We start from the raw sequence: 22,787 nt of genomic DNA, 5'->3' as shown, positions 1-22,787 counted from the left end.
TTTTCGACCTGTGGTTCTCAAACTTTAGAGAACACCCCGCTCTATTATGTGAGAATTGAACATAATAAATGTGAGAAGACTTCACAAAGAGAAAGGGAAAGTTTTGCAAATGAAAGATATGAATTTAAGTGTCAAATAACTTTTTGATTTTTTCTGTTTGCGTTGTGAGCGAGATTTAACAGTCTCTCACTGCATGCCTGTGAATCCTGCATTCCCACAAAAGCACCCTGAACTATTCATATGCACATGCTTTATGAAGTTTTGATTCTGCGATTCAGATACCTCTAAGTATCTGTAATCTTTAAAGCTTTAAGTAATATCACACACACACATACACACACACACACAGTTCTCATTATCTGTGATAGTAATGTTCTGTAAAGTAACCACAGACACTTGAATTAGTCAATACTAAACCAGTGCTCCCAGGGAATTACAGTAAGATTAGGTTCCTGCATGCCTCTGGTCATAGTATTCTTATCAACTGATCAATATATAACCTTGTTTTACTAGTGTTTCAGATTAAAGACACCTTATTTAATGCATACTGTTGATTCATTAACATTGAACTCACAACCAATAGCACCAGAACTCTTACCTGAAGGAAGCTTTTCTATCACATGTGTTCTCAGAAGGCACGTCACAGCCTTCTTGTGCTTGGGAACCCTGGACAGCTCTTCAGCTCTATGCTTGGAGGCCACTTCAAACAGTGAAATCACCAAGCGCAAAGAACATGGCACAAATAGGATACGTGTTTACAGTATGAGAGCTAAGCAAGGAGTCAGAGCGTGGCTCTGTTCAACTTCAGCTGGGCAGCTGAAATTCATATTGGGCAACTCAGTTTTTTTGCTTTGTGTCTAGACATACAAGAGCACCTCAAGAATTGATTTTGGGATTCATATAAATTTTAGTGAGTAGGCAAATTCACAAATGATGAGAATCTGCAGATAATGAAGATTGACTGTATACACATACATGCATGCCTACATTATGTTTATTATGCATAATAATTGAGTAATTTATAGGCCATGTACATTTTTTATGACCATCTAAATGGTAAGGAAATTATTAATTTCATTTTATTGAATGAATTATTTCATTTCTATTAAATCAACATTTACCTTGTCATATTACTAATATGCCTGTTTTAGTTACCTGAGTCTCACACCTCAACTCTACAATTCGAAGAAGTAAATTTATGTATATATACACACACAGAGGTTAAAGGTGCTTTAGCAAAATTATCAAAAAGTATTGATGAAAAAGAGGACATTCACAAAACTTAAAGCCATTTGAAGAGCAAGCGGTGGAGGACAGAGACACAGATAATCCAGTTAGGAAACAGGGAAGTATCTTCAGAAGCTCCGGAATATTGAAATATATTCAAACAAAAGTGACAGTCCCAGAATGTAACAACCCAGTGAAAAATGCACATTACAACTTGAAACTTTCCTTACTGATGTGGTTTTGCAAATGCGGAAACCAAGACTCAAGGAGGTTGACAGAGGCAGACTAAGGAATATCATTAGGGATAGATCAAGACATCAAACCTTGGTCCCGTCTCCCAGCCTGAAAATGTTTCCACTAGAAAAGGCTACATTCTACCAATATCTCATTGCTTGTAGCCAATAACATATCCTCAAGGTACAGCAATCAGGTATACCAATTATGAAGGCAAGACAAAATGCTGAATTGGCAGCTTACAAATAGTGTAACTAAAAAAAAAAAAGTTCTTAGTCTAGAATTACTGTCCAACAGATGATTCCACATGGATTTAAATATCTTTAAGCATTACAAGCTAAAAGATACAAAGAAAATCCCCTTTGAATGGATAATTTCCTAAACTATGTTAAAAACTGAAAATTCGTTCTAAACAGAGTATTCTAAATATAATTTTTAAATAATTAGGATAATATGAATCCCAGTGGTTGTCGCTGTTGAAATGTATAGGGCTTTTTTGTTCTTCTTGTACACTAAAGCCATTGCTTTCTCTGTAAGGAAATAGTTTTATGTTCAAGAAATGTCTCAGCATCAAGTATTATACTGTAAGGACAGTTGTTTCAGTGCAGAGAAATTGTTGAGAGGTATAGCCATGGCTTTTTAACTTTTGTGAAAATAATAATTCTATGGTTTAAAGTCACCTTTTCCCAGTGCCCCACTACCAAGACTCCTGGATTTAATTTCACTGACTCAGTAAGTTTAGAGACCAAGGTCTACTCTATTAAATCCAAGCTCCCCATGTGATTCTGAGATAGGGGCCCCTGAGACCCTTTCATGAGAAGTCTGGAGAGTGTTAAGACATGTAATAGCGGGACTTCCCTGGTGGCGCAGTGGTTAAGAAGCCGTCTGCCAGTGCAGGGGACACAGGTTTGGTCCGGGAAGATCCCACATGCTGCGGAGCAACTAAGCCCGTGTGCCACAACTACTGAGCCTGCTGCGCTCTAGAGCCCGTGAGCCACAACTACTGAGCCCGTGTGCCTAGAGCCCATGCTCCACAACAAGAGAGGCCACCGCAACGAGAAGCCGGCGCGCCGCAACACAGAGTAGCCCCCACTCGCCGCAACTAGAGAAAAGCCCAAGACCCAACGCAGCCAAAAATAAATGAATACATTTATTAAAAAAAAAAAAAGACATAATAACAAAACTATTTTTACTTTAGGGATTTCAATAGTAAAGACCTTCTTAATAGCTATGAGAGTTAATAACTCGCTATCGTCATTCAAATGCAGCCTTGTTTACATCAAGTTTTGCTCCAGGATGCTAGCTTTTCTTTCATCTCCCAGCTTTCCTTAACACAGCACTTCCTACCCACTCTTACAGTCTTTATCACCTCTATCACCCACAGCTGTTAATCCTGAAGGAACACATACTCTGCAACTGTGTTGCTTAAACAGCATGTTTTTTCTTTACACTGTTATCACACTAGAAAATAGCAGTCAGCCCAAGATAAATCAAGTTCTTAATCACTCAGTTGCTTTACATACAATCTATGTGTTAGAAATCACTTTCAGGGAGAGACACCAGTAGACCCAAACTGCCTTTCAATGTTTTAGTATATATATTAATTTCATAGATTTTCTGCTATCTCTTCTTACTCATTTCCCTGTGTTTCCTTACCTTGACAACTCTCTTTGCACTTGGTAAAGGATAATTTTCAAAAAAATAACATCACGACTCTTACACAGATAGAAAAATAAAAGCTAAAAAACACGTTTTGAAGATCTTGTTTAATGTTTAACCTTATTCCTGAGGAAACTGGTAAGATGTTGCAGTCAGTTCGAAGAGGATTCAAAGAACAGACATACCCATACATCAGTAATGCTGAAGTGACTGGGCCAAGGGAGGCAAAACTGGCTTCTTCCCTAGTGGAGGTGCCCATCAACCTCTACCAGGTTGAATTTGCTGGTCTGTAGACAGATTTACTTGTAAGGAAACAATGCCTTGCTTGCTAAGCAAAACAAATAGCAAAAAAACTGGAAGTCTGTGTTAAAGGATAATTTAATGTAAATATGTCTTAGAGATAGTGGATTTCCCTGGAGGGATTTGAAGCTTATCTCCCCCAGAGGTATTTACCTACATTGTAAAACCTAAGAACTTGACCACCCTCTCCTCAGAGATTTGTTGCATTCCAGAGTTTCTCTCTCACTCTTTGGGGGGGTGGAGATGTGCCAGCCATCCTCTCTAAGCTCCAAGTCTTGTAATTTGGGGGTCCCTCTCTCGTGGTACAACTCCAGTAGGCTTAGGTGCATCTGGCACTCACTGTATGTAGAGAGAGAGAGAGAGAGTTAAAGATAAATAGATACAATTTGTATAGAAGGCAAGATAACTTGTTAGCTTGCAAGTGGGATGTCTCATACCCTTCACAGTTTCAGCCTTATCATTATTTTGCAGTTGCATCAGATGTATCCTATTTACAAAGTTCTAAAATAGTTAAAACGCAATGAAAATCTCAGAGCCACCACAGAATCACAACCAGATAACCTGGAAGGCTGTGCTCTAGTCTGGACAAGACTTTGTTTTTATTCATTCACATGTTTATTCCTTCAGTGACTAATGTCTTTTTCAGCACGTGCCAAGCCTACGTGCTGGAGATACTATAGTTAGCAAATCAGAACCTAGCAGTATAGTTAGCAAATCAGAACCTATCAGTCTTCTAATAGTGGAAAAACCGATAGATTAAATCACAAAATACTGAATTATGCATTGTGAAGTCTACTTTTTTTATAGTTGTAATTTCTAAATAGGTATTTGTAGAAATATCAGATAACACGATCATGTCCGAAAGAACAGTATAATAGTTTGCAGACGTTCCTCTTATTAGTAAAGCACATGCGATTCGGAGCATGGATGCTGGGCTCTCACTTCCATTGCTCAGAATCCACTGTGATGCTTTCATTGTCTCTGCTTTGCCCTGGACATCTTGATTATCTGATAAGCACGGCATCCGCGTAACTTCCTCCTTTGTAGCACTTCATATTAGAAAAATGAAATCACTTACAGAAACTATCATAGTATGGAAATTTTAGAATTTCAAAAGGAAACATTTCTATGAGCTGCCCTTTAACAGCTGTCATGCACTGTGGCCTTGGATAGCTTACAATACCTTAAGAGACCTTACAAGAACACAGTGTGTTCTTCATGACCCAGTGGATGCTAAGCGATAGGGAAGTCCCTCTCAGCGTGACCCAAAAAGCAAAGAGACAAAGGTCTCAAGGAGGTGTATTGTCCTGCTCTTTCAGCAGCTACTCAGCCGGAGATGAGCTGCTTAATGCACGCCACTGATTCCCCACAAGAAAAGGTGAATCATTCCGCTGAATAATAAAAGCAGAGTCCAGCAGAGGCTAGACTAACAGATCTGCCTGGTTAATAATCTTACATTTCTAATAGTCAGGATTGTGTGGCTAACATGATAGAATTTCAGACTTAATATATTGCCTCCTATAGTCTACCTTTTTTTTTTTTTTTTTCAAATTTGGAAATGGAGGCTCAGATTTCGCCTGACTTTCTTAAGGGCACAGACACATGCCAGATCTGCAACTCAGGTCTCCTGATGACCTCTCCACTGTACTGCTGTCTGGTCATCCATAATTAATTTCATGAGCTTATATATCATGTCCTCTTTAAGGAAAATAATTTACTGTTAAAGCGCTTCAGTGAGCTGAAATGCAAGGTGGAAATAAAAGTAACAGCTATTGTTTCAGAGGAAAATAATGATCCACGCATGGAGGGGAGTAAGGCTGTCAAAGTTGCCTCCTGTCTCATTTATTTAACAGGCCTCCCCATTCAAAATTCTGATGACCGGGAGACGGGTGGGACTGAAATGTCTTGTTTTGATTGTGTTGATCCATGTGAATGTATTAGCTAAAAAGAGGCTGGCGGGGATTTCTACCTACTCTTTTCCTCCAATTTGGAATATTCTTCTTAATGCAGAAGACTTATGTGATTTAACAGCACATTTATAGCAGAGTTTTGACAACTTCCAATCTGTTTCTCACCTATTAGATCGGAGGCCTTTTGATTAATGTGTTCTTGGGCCTGCGTATATCACAGTAAATATAATAAGAAATTTATTGCTGGGAAAGTTGAAGGATAGATACAATATGCCATCTTCTGTTACAAACCTTGTCGGATTTTTGTTTCATCTAAATAGTTTTGGTAATCAGTATGATTGAAATGTTTACAGGCATTCAGATGCTAATAGTGATAGGTCTAGTACCTACTCAAAGATACATTATTTCTTGTGTTAGTTGAGTTGCTGATGCTGTATCGCGTGTTCAAAAAAGTAACTTCCTATTTGCATTGCATAACTATGCAGATCACATGATACCAAGATGAATATTTCAGATTTGATTTTAAAAGAAATAGATGTATTTCTGGTGTAATTTCCTAACATCTGTGTCCAATGAATATATATTTATGTGTGTGTTTGTGTATGTATCATAATCATATTATATATAGTTTTGTATCCTGCATTCCCCACTTAAATATTTTGTACATTTTCCCATGTTATGAAAAAATCCTCTATCCAAAACTTGATGTAAAAAAGAAATAGATGTACACTCGTAATTAAAAATTGTCTGAAGGGAGGTATATATATAGACCATAAAATTTTGACTTTCTTTTTACTGGCAGCATACAATAAGACTAGAAAAGTCATTGTTTACATTATGTCATTTGAAATATTTTACAAATTCAAAGATACATTTTTTTTTCATATTGTAACACCTCTGAATTCAGGGTGTGTCAACAATCAACAATGTTTTACAGTTATAATAGCATCATTTTTTTCTTTCTTGAAGAAAAATAATGATGCGTCTTCTAAAAGCAGAATGTCAGATTTGGTGAAATGCACCACAAATTTTAATAATCAGTTTTCTTAATATTTTTCACCATGAATAATTTCTGGCTGAATTATATGAAAACGTAGAATAAAAACACTGCAAATGCGTGGCAATCGTATAAATTTCAGGGAAACAAATCACTTCACTATACTTTCAAAGTTTTAAGAATCCATTTGTGTTGATTCTACCTCTCAGAGAGGTTTGATGACTAGAAAAATTTGACTCAGATAAAAGGTGATTTTGATTTTCTTTCTTTATTTTAACTTTTGCAGACTAGTGATGGTCTCCTCTCTTTCTTCCCCCATTTCTGCATACAAGAAACCGCGTGGACCATCGTCCAGCACAATGGCTCTGATGTAACAAGAGTCCGCAATACCAATCCAGAGAACCCCTATGCTGGGTTGTTCGAGTACGTGGCCAGCACGGAGCAGCTCCAGGCCACAGTTAACCGTGCGGAGCACTGTGAACAGGAGCTGACCTACTACTGCAAGAAGTCACGACTGGTCAATAAGGAAGGTACGTAAATTGGGGCACTTGTCCCCCTACACACGTCGCACAGTGTGTTTTACTTAACCAGCTCCTGCGGAGCTGTAAGTCGGCCAAGGTGGAGGCCTAGAGCCGCCGAGGGTGTGTGCTCCCTGCGTCTTTAGCAAACGTGTCACAGTCTGGAAGTCACAGAGATGCTGTTGCCTGAAGAAAAGAACAAGGTCAGTTCACGCTGAGCTTTGTGCAAAGCCGTGATTGTCTTTAGAGTCTCTGCCTGCCCTTAATCAGAGAACTGCACAGAAAAGGACTTTGTTCTGATACTCGATGAACGCGCACCGTTGATCCCTCATAAAGGGCAAGTGACACATACGGTTGGTTGGTTTTTACCATGGAAAAGAGCTAATAAAAATATGAATTCTTTTTCTGAAAGTGACTATTCTGTGTGACTCTTTCACGGGTTGTTGACAGTTACCCTCTGGGTATAACTGAAAACTAGAACAATCTGCTAGAAACACAGTTTTTTCTTTTTTTTTAAGTAGCTCAAAGAGGAATCAGAAAACCATGTTTAACTCTTTCTTTTACTCTACTTTTAATAACCAGTCTGCTCCTAAATTATGGTTCTGGTCTTGTGTTTTCTCCCTTTAGAGCATCTCATTATGTGACAGTATCTCGAGTCCCACCAGCTCTGCCTTAGTGCGGGCTTTGATGACCGAATTTATGAAGTTACTGCAAGATCTTTCCTAGTGGCCTCTCAGCCGGTCATCAGTCCATATCTCCTGCCCACCCACTGTATCATCCAAAAGATTAATCTTCATGAAGAGAATTCACCTGTAAGAAACACTGCTTCCATCACAACACTTTACTGTTTAAGAAGCTCCAGTGCCTTCCTAGCTGTTCTGTCCAGCACAGACTCTTCTGTCTGGACACCTGAGCTGCGTATTCTGGACCCACTTGCCTATGAACCTTCATGCCGTTCCCCAGCACACTGTTTTCTAGCAGCAATAATCAGGTGTATTTTTCTTCAGTAGTCAGAGAAGATTCTAAGACATCTGCACAATAAAGCTGCTTTGTCCCCTCTCATTTGTCATCTTAAGAGAGGCTGGCGTTCCAGAGAGAATGACAAGAACTTTAAAATGAAATGTGTTTCATATGTGAATATCATGCGTTATATGGGTCATGCAGAAAAATTTTGAACTCCTGGTATGACCTTTGAATCTTTTGTTTCCAGTTAAGCCCCAATCCTATTTACGTTTCCACCCACTTAATACAGTCTGATCATTTTCTCCCATATGCCTGAGTTCCACTCCCTCTTCCTCCTTTTCCTCCTCCTTCTTTTTCAGAATGTTCTCATTCCGCCTCTTAACCCCTCCTAACTCTTGTCATCTTGCTGGTATCCCCTCAAATCTTAACCCCCTGAAACCTCAATCCCATCTGAGACTGACCATCAGATAGTTGTAGTGCAAAGAGCATAGGATTTAGAGGTGGGGAGAGATCTGGGTTCAAGTTCCAGGTCTCTTGTTGATTAGGTACAGAACTTGGCTAGAAGAGTATTTCTCAGTCTTTGTCTTCTCTTCACTGAATTGGGGCCAGTCGTACCAACCTCAGGGCGGCGTGGTCATGGCTGGGTGGCATAACACATACAAAGTGCATGAAGTGAGCTCCTCTCTTCCCAGCTCTCCAGTGCATCATGGTTATAGTGAACCTGCCAGTTCAGTATGCAACTGATTGTTCATTATTAGTGAATATTGATATTGGAATCTAAAAAAGAAAAGTAGATAAGCAAGTACAGAAGTGTATTCTAAGAAGAATGAGAACCATAATTTTAGAAGGGTAAATGAATGTGATGGAACAAAATGAACTGAGTTGCTTAACTAGAGAAGAAAGAAAAGGAAAGACAATCATCAAAGTCACAAATGAGTCAAACTCTAAAAGACCCAGAACACAGAATCCCCAAGAATGTTAGTGAGCGAGCACCACCCGAAGTCAAGGGGACGACATGGAGTGTGAAGGAGTCCCTACCTTCAGGGCCCCCAGGTGTTTGGGAACCACTAGTAAAGAGAATAGTAAACTCTAGAAGGCTGTAGAACAGATGATGAGGATAACTGTTAAATATACAGATTTTCCTCAGGTCTGTGACCCTAGAATTCACGTAGAATGGATTTGAGGTGGAAAAGAGGGAACAATTTGGATTTCGAGGTCACAGTAAGAAGTGTATGGGGAAGATCAGGAAGGTGGCGTCAGACAAGTTAACTTTACAGTTTCAGATCTTGAGAATATAGCAGCTTCAAGTAATAATGGTGCCATAATTGTGGATGAATAAAGTGAAATGTATACGAAAATGTTTCCAGCAACCTGTGGGTGCAGCTCAGCACACTGGAAGGATGCTCAATGTGAAACTCAAGCCATTTGGGATTTTAACCATGAGAATAGAAGTGATCTACCGTGATCTCTGATACTTCATCATTTTAATTTCAACTTTAAAATTTTCTCATGCTTTTCTTAATTCTTCCTTATACTTACGTAAATTCTTTAGGACACTTCAAAAAGTCTTGAAGGAAACCGAAGGTATTTGGTATCTTTAAAACATTAAGTGGTTTCTACTTTGTAGGGAAAATAGCAAATTTATTTATTTATTTATTTACTTATTTATTTATGATTTATTTTTGGCTGTGTCTGGTCTTAGTTGCAGCACGCGGGATCTTTGTTGAGGCACGCGGGATCTTTCGTTGCGGCGCAGGCTCTTTTGTTGCAGCACACGGGCTTCTCTCTAGTTGTGGTGCGCGGGTTTTCTCTCTCTAGTTGTGGCACGCAGGCTCCAGGGCTCCTGGGCTCTGTAGCTGGGGTGTGGGTTCCAGAGTGCATGGGCCCTGTAGTTTGCGGCACACAGGCTCTCTAGTTGAGGCGCACGAGCTCAATAGTTGTGGCGTGCGGGCTTAGTTGCCCCACAGCGTGTGGGATCTTAGTTCCCTGACCAGGGATCGAACCTGCGTCCCCTGCATCGGAAGGCGGATTCTTTACCACTAGACCACCAGGGAAGTCCCAGGAAGATAGCAAGTATAGATGTGAAAATATTATTCAGTATTTAGGAATAATGATTTATTTTTTAAATGTATGAACACATAATGTTTTAAGCAGTGTGTTGAAATAGATCTACTAAGTGCTTCAAGTAGGTTTCGCCTTCAGTTGATCAGTTAATCATGCAATTAAAGAAGATGAAGATTCTTGATATTAATTAATGCATAACACAAGCTTCCAACAACTCCTTGCTTTCCTGGCATAGTGGACAGGAATGTGTAGTAACACTGGGAGAGAGGTTGTTTGCATCAGCACGGGTCCAATTTAATAATAAGTTTTTATGAGCTTTGGCATTTGTAAGTAAGGGAGAAATTTAGTAAAAGTAGGGCTAATGGTAGCAACTTAAAAGGTTTGCAAGTCAATGGAAAAATGATCAAGCACCTTTGAGGAGCTGACTGATTTGATGTCACCTTCCTCTCATGCCGTGATTCTCAAGTGACTATGAGTTTTCCTCTCTAACTCGTTTTTTCCCTAAGACAGATTGCCTGCATGCCGCATCTAAATGTTCTGTCTATTCTTTGCTCTAGTTCCTTGGCATCATGTTTAGTCTTAGCTCTGTGAAGGAGCTGGTAGCTGAACATTCATCATAGAAATAAATGCATTTGGTTAAGGGAAACTTTGTTTTTGAGTGGAGTATCTGCTTCGGGTGTAAAGATCTTTCAGTGTTATTTCTGTAGTCTTCAAATAAGTAGCCAAGCCAGTAAATGGAAGGAAAAATATACACTTTCAAACATATCTTAAATCATAGCAAGGGAGTGCCATAATATGCCTAATGTTTAATAAACACCTAGTTTATTTTTAGCCAATAAATATATTGAGATAAATCACTAACTTTACATAGCATTTCATAATGTTTTAATGGGCATTTCATGATCTCAAATCAATTTTGTTTCTCATATGTTAATTACTGTGGTTTATAATTTGATGCCTTCTTGTTTTGAAAAATTATTTTTAACAAAATTGCATATGTGATCTGCTGTCAATACATTTTTTTTTTTTAACTATTTAGCCTGAATTAAATAGGAACTGCTGGTTTCTCTTCTACTCAAAGAAAAATATATCAATCATTTAAGCTTAAATAATGAAATATTTTCTTTAAAAACTTTCTTAAGGATATGCCATCAATTACAGTGTTGCGAATATCACTACATCAAATCAGTCTTTCTCCATTTATTCTTTTTAATGATTTGGGAAGGAGGGAATTATACTGGATGGAAGGGTTGGGGTATAGAGCAGATGTCACATTTCTCACCTCTGTCTTTCAGATGGAACCCCTCTGAGCTGGTGGGTTGGAAGAACCAATGAAACACAAACTTATTGGGGAGGTTCTTTACCTGATCCTCAAAAATGTACTTGTGGATTAGAGGGGAACTGCATTGATTCTCAGTATTACTGCAACTGTGATGCTGACCGGAATGAATGGTGATTTCCATATGATTTCCTTATGCAAAATCAAGTTTACTATTTTTTTAAATGAATCACTCAAAACATATATAGGTAGGCAGATACTGAACAAGGTAGTACAGTGAAGAAATTAAAGGTACGTTTTGATGAAATTTATTACAATCTGAATTCTAAATGGTAAGATCACTATCTTTTTATTTGAATTTTTTGGTAATGGATCATGAGTCGTACACCTTTTATTTCTATAATATGATGAAACAGAGGCATCTGTTTCATGTCTGCTTTTCATTTTAAGTCAGTTATTCTCTTTAAAATTAAGTATAATTAAGAATTATATTATTCTCAAAATATATTTACAGCCTTTAATTACTAACACATCTCTTCAATAATCTGCCTATAAAACCTTTAAATATATAAACTTAGAATTTCCCACAATTATTTAAGCATGTAGCTCTTTTATTTTCTTAAAGGATTAACTATGCTATGAAAAACTAATATTCCGTTTATCATATTTTGAAAAAAGAAATCTGTAATATTTAGGGATTTGAAAATCAAGCTTGAAATATTCCATTTATTCATTTGACATTACATTTATTCATTTGTCAAACATCAAAGACTATGTTATATCAAAAACCAGATTATTTTAGAATACCCTGAAGGAGGCATCTATATGGAGTCATGATTATACTCTTATTGTTATATGTTCAATATGAAGAATATTGTCTCTCTTACTCAAAATTTTTCAAAATTTCTACTCCTTTGGGAGATGCTTTTTTTTTTTTTTCTCACTGCCTTCACAGAAAATGCCCACACAATAATAATGTATTTTAAAATGTGAATTAAAAAATTTTAAACTAATCTAATCACCAATAACTCTCCAATGTCTGCATGACATTTTATTCATCAAATATAATTTTTAAAAATAAGATTTTGAAATTTTTCATATTAAATTCTGCTTATGCTTAAGTAACTTGCATAGAACTAACCTAACCCCAGATAACATTTGTAATCCCAGGAAAACTATTTATTAAAAACACCTACTTGTAGCAAGTGGAGAATAACCAAATGTAGGCAGAAACTACCAGGGTTGGGAGCCTTCAAACCTTAAAAGAAGGGAACTTAAGTGAGTGAGATTTATGTTTACGTGCCTTTTCCTTGAGGCTACTCACCAGACCACCTGCCATGGAGTGGCTAGAACTCAAAGAGAATACTAGATTTTTTTTGGCTGGGGGTATCAGAGGAAAGTTCAGAGCAGCCAGAATGACTAGAAATTGATTTCTGGACGTGTCAGAAAGGAGAAAACCACTTGAGGGGAGACCACTATATCAACTCCTCTCAGACCCCTGACCCTTGAGCTGCACATGCACAGGGGAGATTTCTAGGAACCAAGCAGAGAGATGCAGCTGGGAAACTGAACAAGCTACACAGGAATTTCAGCAGCAACCACCAGAGGGGAGACAGAATTTAGAGCTTAAGTCTCATTAATTGAGATGGGCTTTGTAAAGCCCTCAGCTTTCCATAGAAATGACAGAAGGTCCACTGCCTTTACAGCAAAGTCGATGTCCGAAAACTGAGTATGACTGAAAACTACAAGTGAAACTGACACAGGCCCACCCTGATGAAGTAGAACCACCATTATTGTGATAAGGTTGTGATTTAACTGCTTGTGAAAACAGAAGAAGTCTTCAGAGAATGATAACAGAATCCAGAGTCTCTACAATGTATCACCCATAATATCCAGAACATTATAACAATTATTGCTTATTCCAAAAAAGAGTAGACTTTGATCCAAAGTCAAGAAAATAAAAGTACCATTTAGAAACAGGCCCCGGGACACAGGTGTTTGATTAGCGGGCAAAAACTTTAAAGCAACTGTTAAAAAACGTATGAAGAATTAAAGGTAAAAATAATCACAAGTGAACAAAGGGTATTCTAAGCAGATAAATGAGAACTTTATTAAAGAAGCAAATGTAGGGGCTTCTCTTGTGGTGCAGTGGTTAAGAACCTGCCTGCCAGTGCAGGGGACATGGGTTTGATCCCTGGTCTGAGAAGATCCCTCATGCTGCAGAGCTCCTGAGCCCACACGCCACAACTACTGAAGCCCGTGCGCTCTAGGGCCCGTGTGCCACACGTACTGGGCCCGTGTGCTGCAACCACTGAAGCCCATGCACCTAGAGCCCATGCTCCACAACAAGAGAAGTCACCACAATGAGAAGCCCGCGCACCGCCACGAAGAGTAGCCCCTGCTCACTGCAACTAGAGAAAGCCCACACACAGCAACAAAGACCCAACGCTGCCAAAAAAAAAAAGAAAAGAAAAGAAAAAAAGAAGCAAATGTAGATTTTAGAACAGGAAAGTACAACATCATCAGAAGTAAAATATTCACTGGATAGACTTCAACTCTTACGGGAAATAGCAAAAGAAACCTTCAGTAAACCTGAAGATACATAAGTAGAAATCATTCAGTCTGAAGAACACAGGAAAAAAAAAAAAGATTGAAAGGAAAATTGACAGATCCTTTGTGGCTTGTGGGAGAATATCAATGATCTAACAGGCAAGAAATTGGAGTCCCAGAAGGGCAGGAAATAAAATGAGGCAAAATATATATATATATTTGATGAAACTATGGCTGAAAATTTCTCAAATTTGCTTAATAAACATCTCTGGAAGCAAGCCCCCGAGATGGCCCCCAACTTTCCACACTGCCTGTTATTCACACCATCGTGTAATTTCCTTCTCTTGTATGTCACATGGACCTTGTGACTTGCTTTTAAGAACAGAATATGGTATAAAGGTGATGAGATGTCACTTCAGAGATTGGGTTACAGAAGACTGTGACTTCTGACTTGCTCAAAATTCTCTGCGTCTTCTAGCCTTCTTGTTTTGATATAGCAATCTGCCATGTCGTGAGCTCTCGTGGACAGAGAATTGAGGGTAGCCTTCAACCAACAGCCAGTGAATAACTGAGGCTGTCAGTCCAACAGCCAGCAAGGAGTAGAGTACTGCCAGCAGCCACAGGGTGAGCTTGGAAACAGAGCCTTCCCCGCTCAAGTACTGAGCTGATTGCAGTCCTTGCCAACACTTTGAGTATAGCCTTGGGAGAGACCCTGAGACAGAGGATCATAAATCAGAAGAATCACAGACCGTAAAAAGTCGTGTTTTAAGTCACTGCATTTTGGGATAATTTGTTATGCCATAGTAGATAACTAGTACAACTTCAGTGTATGGATTCCAGAAACTCAGAAGATCTCAAGCAGAATAAAAACCAGAGAAGAGCACACCTGGGCTTGTTGTTCACATTGCTAAAAACCAGTGATAAAGATGAATGTTTTCAAAGTAGCCAGTTTGGGTGAATCTGGTAGAAGACATTCCATACAGGGGAATAAGGATACAAATGAAGGCTGACCTCTCATCAGAAGCACAGGTCAGAAGACAATGGAATGATACCTTTAGTGTGCTGAAGGAGGAAGCACTGTCAACCTAGAATTCTATACAGGACGAAAATACATTTCACAAATGAAAGTAAAATAAATTCCTGTTCAGATTAAACAAATGCTGAGAGAATCGGTTGTCAACAGAACTGTACCGTAAGAAATACTGATGGAAATTCTTCAGGTTAAACAGAACTAGCACCAGATTAAAACACAGATCTTCAGGAAGGAATGAAGGGCACTGGAAATCATGAATATGTCAGTAAATGTAAAAGCCAGTGTTTAAATTTTTCTCTTGATGAGGTAAATTAAATTATAAAGTTTATAACATCTGGATTTAAAATATATTATTACAACCATAACACAAAGAACAGGTGTTTGTGTCGGGAAGGATGTTAAAAATTATCCCATGGTAGGCTTCTGGCATTTTATATTAAGTAATACAACATAAAATATAAGTAGAGTGTGATGGATTAAGGATGTGTCTTATAATCTATAAAGAAAATATTAAAATACAATAAACAGTCATATAGCTAAAGGGTGAGTAGAAAAATAAAATCGAATGCAAAACAATATGAAGCAAACCAGGAGGAGGCATGAAAGGGGGAGCAGACATACAAGATATCCTGTGGGAAAAAAATAAGAAACAAACATCAAAACGGTAGATCTGAAAACACACTACCAATTATTACACTAAATGGCCGTGGATTAACCATCTCATTTAAAAGGTAGAAAATGGCCAACAGAGTTTAAAAATCACCAACTATATTCCATCTGCAAGGGACACTAAAATGTTGCCATATTTTTCCATCCTCAGATGAGTAATTTGATCCTGACTCTTCTGTGTGTGCAAATTTAGCTCAGAACATCTTGGCTTTGAAATGCAATAAAGACTATTGTTTACTTTATAATTATGTTCATCAGAATAATTTTAAGAATCTTGCTGTTGTTACTGTTTTTTAGGACCAATGACACTGGATTCCTTTCTTATAAAGAACATCTGCCAGTAACTAAGATTGTGATCACAGACACCGGTCGACCACATTCAGCAGCAGCCTATAAACTAGGGCCTCTGCTCTGCCGGGGCGACAGTAAGTGGTGGCGACGTGCCGTAAACATGTCTGAGGAAAGTGATGTCGCTTAAGAACCATGTTTCTATCTTATAATAATTAATCAGACTTCTCTTGTGAAAACTCATAAGCAGTGTCTGAAATCATTCCTTTAGTCAATCAACAAAGCGCCCCTATAGAGTGCAAAGCCCAGGAATAAATGCTGTTACAGCAAACCTTGTTAAGAGTCCAAGAGAAAGAAACCACAAAGCATCTCTATTTGATTGGTTCATAAGCTCATTCCATCTTTCCTAAATGTCTGCATGCCATTGTCTATAAAGGAAGACCTCAGTGCTACATAAAATTATCAAGAATGTATGGTGAGTTTTATACTGTTGGGCCTGGGGTGAAATTAGAACATCAGTAGAATCAAATGTTAGTTTAATCAAACACATTTCAACTTTTAATCTCATTTTTTTTTCCCAGTTTGTGTGTGTGTATTTTTAGTCTAAATCAGTGGGACCTGCTGTTTTGTATATTCAATGTATTAACACTCTAAACTGGAATTTTTTAGTTAAAATATAGTTTCATAGAAAATACATATTTTCAACAGGGAATGAAATTAGCATACATATCCATTTATAACCTCTCTGAAGTCAGCCAGGTTAGAGACTGATGCGTCAGTTATTTTTGCTTTTAGTTATTTCCAGAACTTAAAATGCAAATAGAAGAAATATTTATTTACCTTAAAAGTATATCCTAAAATGAAATTTTATTCTAGGGGATCAAAAGAAGAAGAGATGATCTGACAATGCATTGGATTTATGGAGATACATAGCAGAAGTTGCTTAGTTAAGAAAGCAAAGATGATACTGGCCTATAAAAATGTGTATATGCATTGTAAAAAAAAAAAAACGGTCTGCCATTATACCTACCGTCCCTAATCTTTATCATCTCTACTTCCTGTTCTGCCAGAAGGCCTTAAACAGTCACTTAAAGATGGCACAGGATATTTCACGCAGAGAAAAGTTATGTGCAAAGAGATGAGGTTGTAAACGCAGGATGCATCCCGAGGAGTGCGATGATTTTGCGTGACTTTAGAGAAACTGTTCTGTACATCGCATGCACTCTTCACTGCTGGCTCTGATCTTAACCCTTCAGGGGCTCAGGCCGGCTTCCTCCATTTGCCACCATCCCTGGGGAATTGTTCTGCTTTGACTAAGGTCACTCCCAACTCTGTCCCTTAGGGGTTCTTTCTTTCAGACTTCCTGTCATGAACTGAAGCACACAGCATCTTTTCCCTTAGGGCAGTGACTCTCCATCCAAGGTGATTTTGCTCCCTCAGGGGACATTTGGCAATGTCTGGAGACAGTTTTGGCTGTCACGACTGTGAGGGGTTTTATGCTACCGGCATCTAAAGGGAGAGGCCAGAAATGCTGTAAATATCCTACAGTGCACAAGACAGCCCTCCACCACAAAGAATTATCTGGTCCAAAAGGTCCATAGTCTTAAGGTTGGGAGACTAGAGCATTAAACTTTTGTGACCACGGGGATGCAGAAGGAGGCTGACAACATTAGGAATAAGTATTTACAAATACTGAAGTATTTAGAGACCTGCTGATTAACGTCTGACTTATTAATGAAACAATCACCGAGAGCTTTCCTTGGCCTTCTTGTCCCCCATATCTGCTTTAGGGTTGAGGCTCATCCCCACATAAGGTCATAGAGCATTTTCTGCATAAAGGGCCCTTTTTAAAAACCTTCTCAGTCTGAGGAATGATGGTGGCAGAGTAATGAATGCCCCCGTTTTCTCTGTATGGGCAGACTGTATCTCTGCAGGTGCAATGCCCTAGACACAGTTTTTTTCCTTTCCAGGTGAGATACACTGGGCAGATATAGGGCTTCTAGATATGGGATCATGCACAGTGGGCCTTATAAGCAGAGGAGAGATATGTGGATGTTATCCTGAAGGCATTAGGACTGGATCACTAGTTAGGACTGGGATAATTTAAGACTTAGCTTAATTCTTATGAGCCAACTGAAAGCATGGAGATCAGGTACAAACCTAAAGGCAGGAAGGTGACCTTTGACGTAAGACAAGGAAAATGATGAAGGCTTGAACTAGGCAATAGTTGTCGTGGGGCTTAAATAAGAGGCTCAGTTAGGGAGGTAAGTTCAATATGATTTGGACGGGAGTGAGGGTGAAAAGCTGCGAGGATGATCTCCAGCTTCCTGACTTGAGTAAAGCAGGTAGCACTGTTTGTTGAGACAATAAGAATGCTAGTACCCTTCATTGAGACACAGAAGTTTTAGATTTTCTTTGAACAGAAAAATGGAAAGATGAAAATAAAAAAATAATATTTTGGATTTATCACACAAACCAGAGATGTTGAAAAAATTTCATATCTAGCCATGTTTTTCTAGGAAAGAAGACAGAAGCCTTGAGAAAGCAGGACAAATAAAAATGAGTGAGACCTACAGGTACCAGATAGGAGCTTGCTCCTAACTCCAGGCCTTTCTTTTCATTTTTTTAAATGTAGATGGGTATAAAATTTTGTGTTACTACTGCTATTATTGCTTAATGTCAGAAGTCATAGGTAACATCGTTAGGTGTTTTACCAAAAGCACAAAAGATATGAATGATAAAGTCCCCTTTAAAGTTGTGCTGCAGATATAAAACTTAGTAAATATTGTTGACCTTAAAGAATTTATTTATGAATATGGAAATAATTTTTTTGAAAAATATGTGAAAGGTAAACGGCAGAATTCAACATCCTACTTATGATAAAAACTAAGCAAACTACGAACTTAAAAAAACTTTCTCAGTGTTTCAAAAGGCATCTGTGAAAATCTGAAAATCTGACTATTTATCCTGAATAGTCACAGACTTAATGCTTCCTCTCTAAAATCAGGATCAAGACAAGGATGTCTGTTCTCACCTCTCCTATTCAGTATCATACTGTTGGCCCTAGCACATGTAGTATGTCAAGAAAAGGAATTCAAGTCATACAGATCAGAAAGGAAGAAATAAAATGTCTCTATTTACTGATGACATGGTTTTCTAGGTAGAAATTTCTTCAGAATTTGTAAAAAAAAAAAAAAAGTGAGTTTAGCAAGATTACAAGATGCAAGGTCAATATGCAAAAAATAAATTATATCTCTATATGCTAATAATGAAAAACTTTAAATTGAAATTTTAAAAGTACCTTTTAGAGCAGCACTAAAAAAATGAAATAGTTTGGTATAAATATAACAAAAACATATAACATTTATGAGAAATAATTAAAGAACTAAATAAAAATGTAATACTGATAGATTGAGAGATTTGATTTTGTTAAGATGTCAATTTTCCCCAAATTGATGTACAGATTTAATACACTCTCAATCAAAATCCAGCAGGCTTTTTTTTTTTTTTTTTTTGCAGAAATTGGCAAGCTTACTCTAAAATGTATAGGGGGAAGCAAAGAAACTAGATTAGCTAAAACATTTTGAATAATAAAAACAAAATTGGAGACTTAACTGTCTGATTTTAAGGCTTGTTGCAAAGCTACACAATTCAAATCAGTATACATTGATATCAAGATAGACAAATCAGTTAATGGAGTAGAATAGATATATGTATACACACACATATACACATAAGGCAACTCAAGGGAGAAAGAATAGTCCCCTTCAAGAAACAGTGCTGGAACAATTAGAATCCATTTACAAAAACAAAAACAATAAAAGAATTTCATCCCATACTTCAAACTGCATATAAAAATTAACTCAAATTAATCATAAACTTAAATGTAAACCCACGAACTATAAAACTTCTCTAAGGAAATATAGAAGAAAATCATAGTGACCTTGGGTTAGGCACAGATTTGTTAGATGCAACATCAAAAGCATGATCCATACATTTTTTTAATGATAAATTGGGTTTCACCAAAATTAAAAACTGCTTTTAAAATGACATTGGGATTGACATATACACACTACTATATATAAAATAGATAACTAATAAGAACCTACTGTGTAGCACAAAGAACTCTACTCAATATTCTGTAATGACCTACATGGGAAACGAATCTAAAAAAGAGTGGATATATGTATATGTATAACTGATTCACTTTGCGACACAGCAGAAACTAACACAACATTGTAAATCAACTATACTTCAATATAACTTAATTTTTTAAAAATGGAAAGAAGAACCACACACGGGGAGAAAATATTTGCAAAGCGCATATCTGATAAAGGCTAGTATCCAAGATATATGAAGAACTTTCTAACAGTGCAATTAAAACAAAATTCAGATTAACAAATGAGCAAAAGATTTGCACATACATTTTGTCAGATAAAATATACAGATTCCAAATAAACACATAAAAAGATCTTCAACATCATTAGTCATTAGGGAAATGTACAATAATACCACAAGGAGATACCAATATATAACTATTAGAATGGCTGAAATTGTAAAAGAATAATAAAACAAAGAAACTGACCAGTAAAGATTTTCGTAACATGGGTATTCTCCAGGATACTCCTAGGATCTTACTGAATATGTTTCTGACTTTTACTAACTTTAGAGACAAAGGGTCAAAGGAAGGAATCACGGGAAAACATCTGGGTTTACAGTTAATAGAAAGATTATAACTAGGAGGGCTCGTACATATATTTTCCTTTCTGCTCACTCTCCTGGGAGCAGTGGGGCCATCTTCATTTTTGAGGTGCCATCAGAAGTCTTCTGGACCAGGGGTCCCCAACTCCCAGGACGCGGATTGATACTGGTCCGCAGCCTGTTAGGAACCGGGCCGCACAGCAGGAGGTGAGCGGCAGGTGCGCCATTGAAGCTTCATCTGCCGCTCCCCATCGCTCCCCATCGCTTGCATTACCACCTGAACCGTCCCTCCCCCCCACCGCCCGTCCGTGGAAGAATTGTCTTCCACGAAACTGGTCCCTGGTGCCGAAAAGGTTGGGGACCACTGTTCTAGACCAGTAATTCTTCAACTTCAGCATGCATTAAAAATTATTGGAGAGCATGCCAATTGTAGTTGCGTTATCTTCAGAACTCTCCCCTCACACTAAGGAGAAAGCGTAGTAGTATTGACCCCCGGGGTTAAATGTTTTTTTGACATCAATCAGGAGAATACCTACACGGAACTTCCCCTATTTCTTCACGTCCTGCAGCACAGAGAAAATTCATCCACCACTGATGGCATCTGGCTCCATTTCCTCTTCACTTGCTTTCTTTCCTTCATCTGCAACACACCCCCAATCCTTTTACTGAAACCATTCACACTCACATTCACACCCTTCCTACATGAAGCCTTCCACAGGTCGCTAGAGGACTTTACCTACACTTTCAAAGAATGTTCAGTAAATTACAAAGATATACTTCTCATACTGGCTTTTAATTATTTCTGAGCCTCTCAAGAGCAGGTCCATTGCTCATTTATTATTGTATTCCTGACACCTAGTACATTACCTGTTACATGAAAGATAATCAATAAATAGCAGCTTATGAAAGAATGAGAATGATCTCTCATACAGCTCGAGAAACCTATAGCTTGGAGTTACTCGTGAGAGAACGGGAATAAGTGTTTTATTGTATAAGCAATTAAATGATATGCAAATATATGCTTTTAATTAAAGGAGTTTATATTTTGAAAGACTTATTCTGATTTTTAAAAATCACAAAGTACAAAGGACGTTTAGTACCATCCTGAGCCATTTCTCATTCATGTACATGGGCTTGAGGCAGTGAAAGTGCTTTCAAATAAGCACATGATTTTACTTAATACTTTTGATTTTTCACTCTTTTAATAAGACAGTGACTTTATAAAACTGAAATATTATCTACTTCTTGAAGAAAGAAAAATATCTTATGACTTATTTTGCTTTTTGTTTTGTGTTCTTTTGAAAACATTTACATTACTAGCTAGTAACTGATATTCAAGAAACTTCCCAAATGTGGGACAACAAACATTCTTTCTAACACTTTCAAAAGATTTCCATTTTTTTTGAGACTGGGAATCCTGATAATTCTCAGAACTACAATAGTATTCTTTTGTGACAAGATTCTACATGTATATATCTGTATTCATTGTTTTAAATATTAAATATTAATGACAATTGATATGAAGTCATTCTAAAGTTTTAAGATATACAGAAATGTCAAAGAAAAGACTACAGTAATCACCAAGAGTCACACAACTCAGAAATAATGATTAATACCAGTGAGCATTATTCCAGACATTTCTAAATATCGCTAGTGCAGGGTTTCCCAACCTCGGCACTCTTGACACTTGGGCTGAGTAATTCCTTGTGATGGTCGGGGGCCGTCCTGTGCATTGTAGGGCATTTAGCAGTATCCCTGGCCCCTACCTGCTAGGTGCCAGTAGTACCCTCCCCAGTTGTGACAACCAAATATGTCTCCAGAAATTGCCAGATGTTCCCTGGGGTGCAAAATAGCCCCAGGTTGAGAAGCACTGTTGTAGACAGAAGAATAGAAAAAGAGATTTAGAAATAAATTTGCAAAACTTTATTAACTGAAGTTGACAGAGAAAGAAGAAACAAATTGAAGCTGTAGGGATTGCTTTATATTATTTATATATCTAATAAATATATATTCAACTTGTATGATCTTGCTAAACTTAAAAAAATTATAAAAATTTTAAAGGTTATGGAGTCACTTGGTTTTATATTCAAGTTATTTTAAATTTTAGATAGCATTGATCTATTCTGAAAAATGGGAAAATTAGCACTCATCTGTCCCTTCCTCATCTTTTTCTCCCCCCACGTCCCAATTTTTGTTAGTTATGCTATTATTTGTATGGTTGTTTATTTTTGAATGCTAACCACAGGTCCTATCATCAGAGCCTCTCTATTCTTGAATGATTTTTTTAAAATTTATTCTTGGATTGCATTGTCAGGTAATTGATATTTTCTGTGGTTTTTTTTTTCTCTTCCATTGACAGAGTTCTATTCCATTTGGCAGACTACAATAAACCATT

At 37.6% G+C, this 22,787-nt stretch overlaps 1 protein-coding gene across 6 annotated transcripts in view; it reads left to right on the top strand.

Annotated features, from left to right (window-relative positions):
• CNTNAP4 (contactin associated protein family member 4) overlaps positions 1-22,787 on the top strand; it is a 254,199-nt gene that overhangs the window by 195,787 nt on the left and 35,625 nt on the right. For all 6 annotated transcript variants that reach the window (XM_068527510.1, XM_068527511.1, XM_068527512.1 and 3 more), the window contains 3 exons: positions 6,660-6,857; positions 11,168-11,324; positions 15,701-15,828. In XM_068527510.1, the coding sequence (XP_068383611.1) occupies positions 6,660-6,857; positions 11,168-11,324; positions 15,701-15,828 (483 nt within the window). The remainder of the gene's footprint in view (positions 1-6,659; positions 6,858-11,167; positions 11,325-15,700; positions 15,829-22,787) is intronic.

Source organism: Eschrichtius robustus, chromosome 19, assembly GCF_028021215.1.
Source record: "Eschrichtius robustus isolate mEscRob2 chromosome 19, mEscRob2.pri, whole genome shotgun sequence".
NCBI lineage: Eukaryota > Metazoa > Chordata > Mammalia > Artiodactyla > Eschrichtiidae > Eschrichtius > Eschrichtius robustus.
This window is presented reverse-complemented; position numbering and strand designations above follow the sequence as displayed.